Raw genomic sequence first — 14,684 nt, forward strand, 5'->3', positions numbered from 1 at the left:
CAGGAAAAAAGAGAATAAATGCACTTTTCTTTCAAAAGCTAAATGAAGGTCAGATAGAGGGATGTGGCTTATTAATTGGAACTGGAAATGCTTTGGAATGTGATTTAAGGAAGAAAATAAGAATTCTCCCAAATGGGCCACATCTTCTCTTGCTCATGGTGATGGTGCTGCCACTGTCATCTTGTAAGAATTAACACATGCCGGCTGAGGTTGGAAAGGCCACTGCTACCTTTGGAATCTCAGCCAGCTTTTACTAGAGTTCCTGCAAGTTTTGTATTTTCTGCCAGGTGCCTCTTGTCTAGATCTATTTTGTGACAGGGGTCCACCCAGAGGGAGTGAGACCCAGAGACACAGTTTATCCTAAGTTTTCTGAAGTTCATGTGAAGCCCAGATACGTTTATGAAGCCACAAATGGGTTCTAGGGCTGAGTCTTCCAAATAATCCCATTTGGCCATGGTGGTCTGTCAAAGTCCTCTCACTCCATGCCTGCTTGATGGGGGCAGAGGTGTTTCACCAACTCCTTTTACTAAGAACGCTCCTGCATAAAAAAAATATTTATTTCAGGCCCCTCCAATTTTTAAGAGAATATTCAATCTGAAATGAATCATAGAAGTATTTTTATTTTTTTTTAAGGAATTTTGCCTTTTTTAAAAAAATTTATTTATTTATTTATGGCTGCGTTGGCTCTTCGTTTCTATGCGAGGGCTTTCTATAGTTGCGGCAAGTGGGGGCCACTCCTCATCGCGGTGCGCGGGCCTCTCACTATCGCGGCCTCTCGTTGCGGAGCACAGGCTCCAGACGCGCAGGCTCAGTAATTGTGGCTCACGGGGCTAGTTGCTCCGCGGCATGTGGGCTCTTCCCGGACCAGGGCTCGAACCCGTGTCCCCTGCATTGGCAGGCAGATTCTCAACCACTGCGCCACCAGGGAAGCCCTAGAAGTATTTTTATGTATATATCCATTTAAAACTAATATATCAGGGCTTCCCTGGTGGCGCAGTGGTTGAGAATCTGCCTGCCAATGCAGGGGACACGGGTTCGATCCCTGGTCCGGGAAGAGCCCACATGTCGCAGAGCAACTAAGCCCGTGCGCCACAGCTACTGAGCCTGCGCTCTAGTGCCCGTGAGCCACAGCTACTGAGCCTGCATGCCGCAACTACTGAAGCCCACGCGCCTAGAGCGCGTGCTCCACAACGAGAGAAGCCACCACAATGAGAAGCCCACGCACTGCAACAAAGAGTAGCCCCCGCTCACTGCAACTAGAGAAAGCCTGCGTGCAGCAACAAAGACCCAGCACAGCCAAAAATAAATAAATACAATAAATAAATTTACTAAAAAAACAAAAAAACTAACATATCATTCAAGCTTAATTTCCATGCCATTTATCATCTCCTCCTCCAGAAGATTTCTTTAAATTTTATCTGCCAGCATATTTGCCATAATTTTTCACTGTTTAATATCCTTCATAAAATAACTTTAAAAAAAGTTTGAAAAGGCAACATAGATGATTTTCTCTATCTTATCAGCATTCAAATATGTTTTTAGATTTTCTCATAAAAATAACTGAAGAATTTTGTCAGTTCCTCCTTTTGAGAAATCTGTTTCCCAAGTTTTGTGGGAACTATTACTTGTTCCCCCCAAGTTTTCTCCTTTCTTCCTTTCAGAGCATAAAATATCATTTGATAAGCACTCCTGGCCTGTGGCCTCTTCTGTACCACCCCAAAGTCACAGGCCATAGCTGTGATTCTGTAACATGGGCATGTATCTTAGGAGTGGAAATAATATATGATTATGAAGCAACATCACCCTACTAATATGTAATGTCTTTTCATATTACAAATGATTGAACTTAGTTCATTTAGATACATTGTATATGAAGAAATGAGAAGTAGAACTTGGTGACATTTTAATCAATAAAATAAATTACCAAATGAATTGGGCCAGATTCTTTTAATTGTTAGGAGATTACAGTTTTTTTAAGTGCCCAAGTTTTATGCCTTTCTTTAAGGGTCATACTTGAAGATGCTAGAATCTTTATAGATTCATAATATCTCATGAAACATATATAAAATTTTTTAGAGAGGAAGTAAATATGCCTTCAGTCCTGGCTCAGGCTCTGTCTGCATGGGGCTCCCAGACTGTGCCAGAATGAGGGGCTACTTGGTGGAGAGCTGGCTGGGTTTTGGTCCACACAGACTGCCTTCTCCATGCCCCTTCCCGGTCTCCCCTATGCCACAAAGAGACCATCACCCTTCCTTTTTGGCACCCGTAACTCAGGGCTCCTGTCTGTTTTACAGCATTTATCCTGGGCTATAAGGCACTAACGCTGGCCATTCCCTCCACTACCCTATGAGCTCCTGGAGAGCAGGTCCCCATCCTGCTCATCCCTGTGGTCATCCTGATGTGGCGAGCAGAGCTGCAGGGGCAAAGTCCTACTGGAGGCGGCAGGGCTTGTGAGGGTTCAGTCCTGGGAAGGAGTAGATCCTGTTTGGAGATGGGGAGACCTGCAGAGCCTGAAAAGTTTATGCATGGAGAAGGGGGCAGGGGAGCCCTCGCCCCACAGTCTTGATCGGCTCTACAAAGCTGAATGTAGCAAGAGGGGCCAAAACAACGAGGTGCTGGCGGGGTGAGGACTGTGAAGAGGCGGGAGCTGCTGATAACCTTCAGTTACAGGTGAATGTCAGGGTTGCTCAGTAAAGCGGGGTCTGAATTTACGGGGGTCAAACCTGCTGAACTCTGCTTCCTGCAAAGGGCAGAGAACTGAGCCCTAGAAACTGGTCAATGCGAGTTCTGACGGCACCTGGCAGCGTGGATGGTCAGAAGATTCAAAGGGTGAGTGATGCGAACTGCAGTGCGTGCTTCAGACGTGAACGCGGAGCTGCAGGTGGGAAGGAGGGAGCAGCTGAGCTGTCAAGCCCAGGTAAGGAGATTAGTTAGATGGGATGCAATTGCCTTAGCACTTGGAGCCACAGCTCTAACTTCTCACCGTCCTGCTGATCGGTTCCATGTGTTGAGTCTCTGGAAGGTATGTATGTGTTAACATTAAATTAGAATGCTCAGGCTTCCTTAAATGCTCAGAAAAATGTTCAGGTGTGTGCATACCAAGGTGTCGACAGTGGTCTTTCTGTGTGGTAAAGAGTATGGGTGAGGGGTGGTATGGTAGTTAGTCTGTATGTTCTTATTTTTCCACAATACACATGCATATCTTTTGAAATAGGTGCTTTGTTTTCAAAATATATTTAGTATTGGCATCAGCGGAAAATTAAGCATATTTACAATTATTTAATCTGTTAAAAATTGACCCACATGGGACTTCCCTGGCAGTCCAGTGGCTAAGACTCTGCACTCCCACTGCAGGGGACACGGGGTTCGATCCCTGGTTGGGGTAAGATCCCACCTGCTGTTCAGTGCGGCCCCCAAAAAAATTGATATTAAAAAAAACTGACCCACGTAACATTTCACATGTTAAAGTAAACCTTAGAGTGCAGCTTATGGAATAGAGGTTTCTGACACTAAACATTACATAATTTTAGTTAAGTCTGTGAGATTCATCCATTTACTGCCATATGTATCGGCAGTTTATTCTTTTTTATTACATAAACATATCACATTTTATGTATCTAGTGTATATTGATAAACATTTGAGTTTCTCCAGTTTGGGACTATTATGAATAAATCTGCTATGACATTCTTGTTCATGGGGGTTTTTTTGAGGATGTAAGTATGCATTTCTGTTGAGTATATATCAAGGAATAGAATTATATGTATGTGTGGCTATAGTAGGTCCTATCAACCAGTTTTCCAATGTGGTTGTACCAATTTATCCTCCCACCAGCAGAGGAGGTCCAGTTCTTTACATTCTCACCCACATTTCACATCATCAGTCTTTTTTACTGTTAGATATTCTGGTGGGTAAGTAGTGGATTCACGGTGTGGTTTTAACTTGCGTTTCTTTGATGCCTAATGATGTTGAGCACCTCTTTATCTGTTTATCGACCATATGAATATCTGCACTTGTGAAGTGTCCAAGTCTTTTGCGCACTTAAAAAATAATTTGTGTTGAGATATGCTTGCACACAATATAAAACTCTCTATTTTATAGCATACATTTCAGAGGTTTTTAGTATATTCACAAGAATGTACATTATCTAATTCCAGAACACTTCCATCACCCCAAAAAAAGAAATTCCGTATTCATTAAGCAATCACTCCCACCCCCCTCTCTCCCACCTTGGTAACCTCTAATCTACTTTCTGTCTCTATGGATTTGCCTGTCCCGGACTTATCGTATAAATGGAATCACAATTTGTGGCCTTTTGTGTCTGGCTTATTTCACTTAGCATAAAGTTTTCAAGGTTCGTCCATGATATAGCACATATCAGAACTTCATCATTTTTTATTGCCAAGTGAGAGTCTACTGTATGAACAGACCACATTTTCTTTATCCATACCTCAGTTGATGGATATTTTAGTTGTTTCCACTTTTTGTGTTAAATGCTGCTACAAATATTCGTGTATAAATTTTTATGTGAACATATGATATATCCAGGAGTGAATTTGCTTAGTCATTTGGTAACAACTCTATTTAACTTTTTGTGTAACTGCCAAACTGTTTTCCACAGAGGATGCACCATTTTACATTCCCACCAGCAAAGTCTGAGGGTACTTTTGCCCATTTTTAATTGGGTCAATGAAGCATTATTTTTGAAGTGAAAACTGGTGATATCCTATATATCCAACAGTAGGAGGTTGGTTTATTAAATTATGATGCTCCATTACTCCATAGGATAAAATAATACTGAAGCTATTACCAGAAAATAGATAGCTCTGTAAGCACTAACACAATAAGTTAGGTGAAAAAAGCAAGTAGCTAACAGCCTCATTTATATAACTAACAAAGCTTTATCTATGGCATCAGAAAAGTCTGGACGAATAGCCATCAAACTCAGGGAATTGAATGCAGGGCAGATAGTGGGGATTTTCACTTTTGATTTTCTATCTTGGCACTGACTTTTTAAAAATAATCATGGGGTAGTGGGGGTTTTGGTGATTTTTTGCAACATCTATTTAAGTGAAACATTTCAAAGAAATTTTGTGCGCGCCTTAGGGTTAGGGAACTCCTACTGCAGAGCAACTGCATGTCAAAACTTGTTAAAATGGGGTATTTTTATCTTTTTCTTGTTAAAATGCCCATTGAAGCATTTGCTCTAGCTTGAAAAGTTCCCTCATCATAAAAAGGATTATTGTCAATAAGTACAATAGAATGTACTGAAATTAAATTTAGCCCATGTTATAAATATAAATGAAAAACACCAGGATGTAAAAATATAAACAGTGTACATGATCAGTATGACCCCTGGTCCTAAAAATCTATTCTTGCATACGCCGAAATGTGAAAAGGAGTCTCTCTGGGCAATAGGATTATAGGTGATTGTTTTCTTCCTTATACCTTTCTGATTTTTCCAAACTTTCTACAACAACCATGTATAATGTTTATAGTTTTAAAATACTATAATCTTCCAACTTTAGTTTGTAGCTTGCCCATGTTCAACCAACCAGATCTAAGATGCTAGCTATGCGATATGATTTAAGGTTGATATAATTCAAAATTTGTGGTCTCCATTTAAAAATTGGTGTTTTCCAAGAATATGCAACGACATGCAAAGGCGAAAACACTATTAAGCAAAAAGCTAAAGTTCAAAATTGCGTATGGCATGTAATTCCAATTTTTTTAATGTATACACATAGGTGCTTATGAAGATACTAGAAGAAAACATAAAATGCTAACACAGGTCAGTTATTTGTTAGGACAGGGCATGTAGGTGATTGATTTTCCTTTTTCATGTTCCTTTGTTTCCAATTATTTATAATGAACTGTACAGCTCTTATAATTTGAAAACCTTTAAAATTCAGTTTGGGAGAAAAAAATTATCTCTATCCAGATTTGGAATATTGGCAATTTTTCTTTTCTCTTTAATATTTCTTGGAGTATAGTTGATTTACAATATTATGTTAGTTTCTGCTGTACAGCAAAGTGAATCAGTTATACATATACATATATCCACTCTTTTTTAGATTCTTTTCCCATATAGGCCGTTACAGAGTATTGAGTAGAGTTCCCTGTGCTATACAGCAGGTTCTTATTAGTTACCTATTTTATATATAGCAGTGTGTATATGTCAGTCCCAATCTCCCAATTTATCCCTCCTCCCCCCTTATCCCCTGATGACCATAAGTTTGTTTTCTACATCCATGACTCTGCTTCTGTTTTGTAAATAAATTCATTTGTACCCCCTTTATTTTAGATTCCACATGTAAGCAATATCGTACGAAATTTGTCTTTCTGTGTGGCAATGTTTCTACTTCTCTCTTTGTGGGGGTCGATCTCCCATAATTCCTAGTCATCTTTCTATTCCTTCTGCCCTTGCTTTCTGGGTTCCTCTCGCCTTCCATTCCTGCAGCTGCTACTCTGTCCAGAGCTCATTTCCTCTTCCCCAGAACATGATAACAGTCTCTTAACCTAGTTGATTTTCCTGCTGTGCTTTGTCTCTCTGACCTACTTCTGGAAGCGCAAATGCTGGAATAATCCACTTGAATGACGTCGCTCCCTTGCTGAATAAATCCATGGCTCACCTTCCTAATGCTATTACTTGGAGTCCTCAGCATGACCTCGTGACTGGCCTCCTTAGCAGGTTTGGGCAGTGGGGGGCGGGAGGTGGGCAACATTACTAGGCCCCCGGCACGGGCCAGGCTCGGGTGGGCAGGCCCTTTGCCGGTCTTTAACTCGCTCTTTGGGACAAAGCAGAGTGGCTTGATGGTCTAGCTCTGTGGTAAACGTTGTGGAGTCCCACTACATACAGATTCAGGCTCCGTCACTGACCTTGATCTCATTTAAGCCCTCAGCATTTCCTCTGCGGTAACACGGATGTCCTTCCTCCCTCCCAGGGTGGCTGTGAGAGGTCAGGGACCAGCCCTTTGAGGTGATCAGTAGCTGGTTCCCTCCTGATCTCTCATCCTTAGGGACTGCCCTCTACTCCTTTGTTCCTCAGAGATCTCAAGAACTCCGCCAGCTGGCCCTTGGCTGTAGGAGTCCACCCCAACTCATGAGCTCCCCATTCTCTCCCCGCCCCATGGTGACCTCTGCATGGTAGACATTCCCCCTCAGCGGTGTCCCCACTGCCACCTGCCCCACAGATACATCCCTCTCATTTTGGGCTCTTCCAAATGTTCAGACCAGGGCCCCGATACCTTTACACTCAGTGGTTCTCTTCTTTGCCCTTGACACGGCCCACTCTTTGGAACGCCTGTTAAATCGGCTCGGCGACAATGTCTGCTCCCTCCCACCTTTACCCCCTTGGCCTCCCTCTCCAACAGCGGCACCACGACCCCTCAGCCTCCCAAACAGAAACCTAGGAGACATCCTAGACGTCGCCCTCTGCTCATGCCCACACGTCACCAAGTCCAGCTCCCTCTTCTTCGTAAGCATGCTCCAAATCCACCCTAGAGCATTGCTTTAGTTCACGCCTTCATCTCTTCTGAACTGTGGCCATAGGCTCCTCTCTGCTCTTTCCTCATCTCCAGCCTCATCCCCCCTCCCCTCCTCGCCCCCCCCCCCCGCCCCGCTGCTGTGGTGGCTGCTGCTATTGTAGCCACCCACAGGGCAGCATAACAGCTGTGGAGCACTCACTATATTCCAGCCTTGAGCTAAACGCTTCCTGCGCTGTCCCTCATAATTCCCCTGGTACCCCTGTGATGGTAGATTTTAAGATACCCATTTGACAGACTAGCAAACAAAGATTCAGAGAGGTGAAGTTACTTGCCTAAGTAGTAGGGCCAGGATCTGGCCAGCCAGAGCCCTACCCTTAGCACAAGATGATTTTGTTTCCTCAACGTTACCCTCCCTTCAGTGACCTGGACCTGTCTGTTGACTTCTGGGTGAACAAGCGGCGACCCCTAGGTCTGTGACTGTCAAATGTTTCATAAATGAGATGTGTTACTTGCAGGGAACCAATACCACATTTACTCGGTTGGGGTCAGGCTCTGCTGCTTTCTGACTCTTGTATTTACTGCAAAAGTTCATCCTGAGGGGAGGAATTTTTTTTTTAAGTTTTAAATTACAGTATCCATTACAAGGACACTTTCCTTTGTGAGGCCCCACAGGATTAATACTGTGCTGCAAAGATCAATTGTGTCCATGTCTGTTCAGGAAACCTATTGTCTGACACTCTCTTACTGATTAAATAAATGAGCTGGTGTTGACCCAGCATGTTGTAATAAATCGAAGGTTACAAATTAACTGCACAGACTTTATTCCTCATGTAGAGGTCTGAGCAGCTACCATGATAACAGGGAGATGAGGTTTAAAAAGCGGTTTCTGATGGCTTTTCTCATGTACCCACATGCCTTTTTTTTCTCTCCCCCTCTTTTCTCTCCCTCTTTTTCTTTTCTTCTTTCTTTTTAAGTCAACAAGAGCATGTATTGGGGACTTCCCTGGTGGTCCAGTGGTTAAGACTCCACGCTTCCACTGCAGGGGGCACAGGTTCCATCCCTGCTCGGGGAACTAATATCCCACATGCCATGCAGTGTGACCAAAAAAAAAAGAAAAAGAAAAACAAAAAGCACGTATTAATCCGCTGATTGGAAACTAGTTAAAGATCAAGGCACTCAGACTTATGGTTTCCTTGAGGTTACAGTTTTTGGCTGCTCTTACTACTATTTCAGAAGAAGCACCTGACTACGGTGATGCCCCATGCTGCGTGGGAGGATGAGGCCTGTTTTGTTTAACAATCCAGCTCTGCTTTCAGCTCAGCAGCCTCAAGTCAAGAAAGTGATTTTTACATCCACACTAACTACCATGTTAATACAAAGTTCATTAAAGTCTCTTACAATGTTTCTTTTATGAACAAACAGTAGAAAGTAAAAATTTGCACACTGTTATAAAATACTTAGGAATGTTTCATAATGCTTTCAGTTGCTGTCAAATGCCGGAGAAATCAGAGAAATGAGACTAAAGAGTTTGTGAAAGGTTGTTTCTTAGGTTGTGGAACTTTTCTCGTACACACACATCCCTTTTTCGTCTCTCCCTCTCTTTCAGCTTCATCTTGGGTAAAAGATGTGTGATCAGACCTTTCTCGTTAACGTATTTGGCTCCTGTGACAAATGTTTCAAACAACGGGCTCTGAGACCAGTTTTCAAGAAATCTCAACAGCTCAACTACTGTTCAGTATGTGCAGAAATTGTAAGTGCTGCTCTTTAAAACTTTAAGTCACTACCTGTCTTTAAACAATGTCTAATGTGAGGGTCCTGTGACAGGTGGGTTGCCAGAGAATCAGTTAACATACACACACACACACACACACACACACACACATTTGCAGCACACCCAGGCTGGGTGAGACAGTGTAGTGTGGGGATTTAGGATGTGGGCTCTGGGCTCTGACTGCCTGGGTTCAACTCTCAGTTATGTTCCTTGGAGGCCTTGTACCAATGGACCTCCCCTCTCCTGGGAGGTCTGTTTTCCCATCTGTAAAACAACAATAATGGCATCTGTCTCATAGGGTTTTGGGAGAAACAAAAGTGAGTTTATTTGAGAAAGTGTTTAAAACAATACCCAGCAGAGGAAGTGCTCAATAAATGTTTTAGCTTATTATTTTTTAGAGCTAATGCTTTTTTCTTCTGTCTTCTCCTAGTCTGCTTGGCAAGCAAGCAAGCTAAAAGAAACTCTGGTAAATAAACAGCCGGGGAGCACCTTCCCAAAGGCCCTGCTCCGGCTGTCCCTAGGAACAGCTCTGCAGAAGATTGAACCATATAGGGCCTCAGTATTTAGCGAAATCAGGCTTAAGGAAAAGTGCTCCTTGGGTCTAAGCCTTCAGCGAGGGTAGGCACTGAACACAAAACCTGGCACTTTTCAAAATACACACATCAATCCTCACCAGAGATGGCTTTGCGCAGGCTTCAGACCTTGCAGCAGAAATGCCCACAGCCGGGCTGAGGCACTAGGAATATCCTGTCTCAGAGGATTTGCAAAGCCGTGTGGAGCCCCCACCTGGTCACACGTGGTAAAGCACTCTTCCCCACAAGCTCAGTAGGAAATCCCGATCATGGACACGATGAAAAAACAAAACACATATCTAAGGGAGGAAAGATAACGTTGACATTTTATCCAACTGAAGAGGAAAAACTGTATTCATCCTTTTAGTCCCATTGTAACCCCTGACAGTGATCACATTTTTAAAAATTATTCCTATAAAGCAAATTGCAAGTAAGCAGCCTCAGGTGGCACACAGGCTTTGGTACAGCATAGTAATCCTGATGTCACGGGGTTCAGGCTCAGTGTGATGGGCTTCTACCTGCAGCACATTGTGTTCTAAACTTGGATCTGCAAACTGCAAACTGAGGACATTCAGTTCTTAAAATAAACCTGCTTTCTGATGGCCCTACCATCCTGGAGCAGTGCTATTTATTAATCCAGCTCTTCTTTTGAAACAACTTCCTCTGTGGACAGAAGGAGCCCAGAATCCCAGATGTCAGGTCCTCTGTAGCATCACAGATTCTTCCCAGGTCAGAACCCTGCCTGGAGATACTCTTCAGAGGATTGTCGCCAGCTATCTCCACCACAAGCACTTGGGGTTCCCAAATATTCAGACAGAGTCTTTGGACTGTGGAGACATCCAAATGACTGACAGCTAACTTTTTAATCCAGGTGTTTGGGATTGTGTAGACACAGCCCCCCGGGGACACTTTTCATGGATAGGGGCACCCCTGTAACTCCACCACTGCTGAAACGTAGCAGCTCTCAACTTTTCTGACCTCCAGCTTCCTCACAAAAAGCAGTGAACAGCAGACTACAGGAAGGCACTTTGCAAACTTTGCCAGCCATTGAAAAGTTACATGGCCTCATCTCTAGATGGTAAACTCTCCAGATTGGAGGATGTTTGGGGGTTATTTTACACAAAGAGCCTTCAGAGGAGGGCACACACCAGTATGGAGCTCCACTCACCCCAGGTATCCACAAACAGGCAGCCCCTGAGGTAGACACACATCCCACAGTGGGCAAAGAGGTGCCAGCCTGAGGAGGTGATGAGAGGATGCTGCTCTTCCCAGGTCTTCTGAGATGATACTTGTGAGAAGTGTCCCCCATGATCCAGTGTCTCATTTAAATTACTTGCTGTGAATTGCTCGAGTGTACCAGGCAGCCTTAATGATAACAACGAGCACATACTGTGTGCCACGCTTCACTCTGAATGCTCTACATAGTCACTCCTGATGAGGATCCTATGAGGAAGGTATTATCCCCATTTACAGATGAGGAGCCTGAGACACAGAGAAGTTTAGTAAGCCACTCAAGGCCACACAGCACAACCAGGATTTACCCCCAGGCAGTCTGATCTAGACAGAGCCTGTGCCCTTAGTCTTTTGCTCTAATTCTGACACTGTTTCTGGGAGTGTGAACTAAGCAAAGCATTTAACCTTTCTGTGCCTCAGTTTCCTCGTTTGTAAAATGGAGGTGACAATAATACCCATTCAGGGTGACTGTGGTGAGTTATTAATGTAAAGCACTTGGAACCGTGCCTGGCATGAAAAGAGACTGGAAAGAACGGGTGCTTGAGTCTGCCACAAAGTCACTAATTTGCTTCCTTGAGGGAATTATAGCAACCCTTCATTCTAAGGTGGAGGAAGCTGCCTCAGAAGTGACGTGTCTGAGATCACTGGGCAGGGGCTCAGAAGCCCCTAGTCTGGGTCCCTGTGTGTCCCTGGCCCCACCACCACTTCCTTCTGCTGCCAGGGACTTAATTCCCGAGTGAATAAAAGAAAGGCAAAACCAAGAACGGGCAAAGACCCCACAGCTTCTCAGAAGCCAGAACTAGCTTTGTATATTTAAGTCAATAAACGAGGAGAGTTTTCATTTCGTTGTAGGGGGAGCATCAGAGCTACCAGGGGTCAGACCGGGTACCAGTGGCGCGAGCCAGGCCCCCTTCCCCTCTCCTCTCTCGGCAGGCAGAAGCCACCAAGCAGGGGAGATGTGTGCGGGGGGACAGGGGGAAAGGGGTGTTGCAAGGGCTGTGTCACTGGGACTTCCCCAAACTCCCAGGAGCCGGGCAGTCCTGGGTTGGAATCCCAGCTTGGCCCTCACTAAGTGCGCGTCCTTCAGCAAGTCACGTATCTCCTCCTAACCTCGGTTTTCCCACCCGCAAAATGGGCACGACACTCCCTGCGTCCCCGGGTGCTGTGCGCTGCAGCGCTAACTCGGGCCTCGCCTAGGGCACTGCGCAAGGGCTCTGCGCCCGCGGACACGTCCGGGGGAAGGGGGAGGGGGGAGGGGGATCGGCCGCAGCAGCCCGGCTCTCAGCAGCCGGCGTCAGCGCCGAGGGGCGGGGCGCGCTCGGGGAGACGGCTGGAGCTGCGCCGGTGGCGGCTCGGCGCAAGCTCGCCGGCCCGGCCTCCGCCGCCCGCTGACTCGCATCCCCGCTTCCCTCCCGCCGCGTCCGCGCTCGAAGATGGCAACCGACGGGCTCCACGAGAACGAGACGCTGGCGTCGCTCAAGAGCGAGGCCGAGAGCCTCAAGGGCAAACTGGAGGAGGAGCGGGCCAAGCTGCACGACGTGGAGCGTGAGTGCGGGCCGGGGCGGGGCCGGGGGCTGCGCGCAGGGAGGCGGGCCGGGGAAAGGAGACCGGCTCCGGCTCCCGGGGGGATAGGGGGAGAGGATGGAGGGGGGCGGCCCGGGCCCGGAGCCAGGCCCCTGCTATCGCCCTGGATGAGGGCCCCGGTGCCTAGGCGCCACATGAGACGCGGGTAGCGGCCCGAGCCCCCGGACGCGCGGGTAGGGGACCCGAGACGGACGCTCGCGGGCTCCCGGCACCTCGCAGAGCCCCTGCCGGCTAGTGGAAGCCAGCCCGCCTCTGGGCGGGGGCGGCCCCTGGCTGCTGTCCTCCTGACGTTGGATCGTGGGACCAGTTACCGTCATCACCTGCCTGCCTGGAAGACGCAAGCTGATCTCATTCTTGCCCTTCCCCAGCGGAGCGGGGTGGGCGGGGCGGGGCGGGGGGTGGTTGTCAGCGGAGGCAAGCGCAGCGAGCTCTTGTGGACGCGGCCTAGGGTAAACTCCTGGTTTTTTTGGTAAGCATTTTACTTTCTCCATCACTGTTGTCTTTTCTCAGTTTCGCTTTTGCAAGGACCCAGACTCTGATATAAAAGCTCACTTTTCCAGTCCGAGAGTGGAGAGCCAGATGGGGGAAGGGAAGCAGAGGAGCTTAACAAATCCAAACATTTAGTTCCTTTAAGGCTGTTTAAGAAGCTTTTGGACGGATGAGGTGTGGTTAGCATAAAACAGCAGTAGCAATCTTAATAAACTTACATTATTGACCACGACCATAATTCAGAACCAGTCTGTGATTTTTATGAGTGAACAATTAAATAGCCAGATTACATGACTTAGTGGGATCAGCTTCCCTTTACTCTGTGGGATGCTGTGTCCTCAGTAGTGCTTGGGCTCAGGCCAGGCTTGGGGAAGTGGCTTCATCTTCCTTTTCAGCCCTGAGGGTGGCAGCTCCCCTTTGCTGAACAGGGCCTCCGCATGCATGGTGTTCTCAGGCACACCTATACGTTGTGCTCTTGCCATTTTGGTACCACCCCTCTACATTCACTTTGGAAAAGAAAGATGGGGTTTATGCTAGGTCCTTTAGCACTTGATTCCTTTCTTTGAAAAAAATCACTTGATAGAAGCAGGTGACCTGAATTTCAAATGTGCTGTGCTTTTGTAGGAGGCAGGCTAAGCCCCTATATCATTTAGAAATGTATTCAGCTACAATTAGCTATAAACCCCAAATAAAGTAATTAAGCAAATTGGGAGTTATTTTTCTTAACAAGAACAAGGGTAGGCGATTGTCAGCTTTGGTTCAGCCGCCCGGTGTGCTATCAGGAACCCATGCTTCTTTTTGCTCCACTACCTCAGAGCACTGGCATTTGCCCATGGTTATAACTGCCACAGTGCCCAGCATCACCTCCGTATCCAGGGCTGGAAGAAGGGGGAATGTGGGCACCAGCTTCTGTTTCTCCTTCTTTTCAGGAAGGCAAAAGTTTTTTCAAAAACCTCCTTTCTCCCCAACAGATTTCTGTTTGCGCTTCATTGGCCAGAACTAGGTCACATGGCTACAGCAAGGGAGGCTGAGAAAGAGAGAAGTGAGCTGAGTACGCTGCCATTCCCAAACAAAGTTGGGTTCTGTTATCAGAGAAGTAGGGAATGGATAATGGGTCTGCCCCATTTCCCTTGGCAAATTCCTACACGCTGCAGATGATAGTGACGATGCTGCAAGCATGGTGTTAGTGCCTCTGAGGTAGGTCGTCTGATTCCTCCATTTCACAGACGAGGAAACTGAGGCACAGAGAGGTGAAAGGACTTGCCGAAAGATCCCAGCTAGTAAGTAGTGGACCCAGGATTCCAGCCCAGCCAGTCAGAGCTCCAGCCCAACCTCACTTCAGCTTTTTTGCCAAACGCCTTAGTGCTCAGTGCAGAGGGCATTCTCCAGAAACGCTCTGGAGAGTAAAGGCTGCCCACTGGGATATGTTTCAGGATTTTCTGTGAATCTGGTAAATTGCCTAAGGCAGAGAGATGGTCAAGGTGCAGCTTCTCAACAGGGAACCTCTGTCCTGCCAAGGATGCAGTGCTCTCAGAGGTCGGGGCCAAATT

At 46.2% G+C, this 14,684-nt stretch overlaps 1 protein-coding gene across 3 annotated transcripts in view; it reads left to right on the forward strand.

The window, feature by feature from the left end:
* The first annotated feature begins 12,370 nt into the window (after nt 1-12,370).
* GNB5 (G protein subunit beta 5) overlaps nt 12,371-14,684 on the forward strand; it is a 47,412-nt gene continuing 45,098 nt past the window's right edge. For 2 of the 3 annotated variants that reach the window (XR_009531806.1, XM_060097331.1), the window contains exon 1: nt 12,371-12,606. Coding sequence is in view for 1 of the 3 variants with exons in the window: in XM_060097331.1 (XP_059953314.1) it covers nt 12,495-12,606 (112 nt within the window). In the remaining 2 variants the exon portion in view is untranslated. Of the gene's footprint in view, nt 12,607-13,021; nt 13,115-14,684 lie in introns of those variants that run through there. The other variant, XR_009531807.1, reaches the window with a different exon arrangement.

This window comes from Mesoplodon densirostris, chromosome 4, assembly GCF_025265405.1.
Source record: "Mesoplodon densirostris isolate mMesDen1 chromosome 4, mMesDen1 primary haplotype, whole genome shotgun sequence".
Classification (NCBI taxonomy): domain Eukaryota; kingdom Metazoa; phylum Chordata; class Mammalia; order Artiodactyla; family Ziphiidae; genus Mesoplodon; species Mesoplodon densirostris.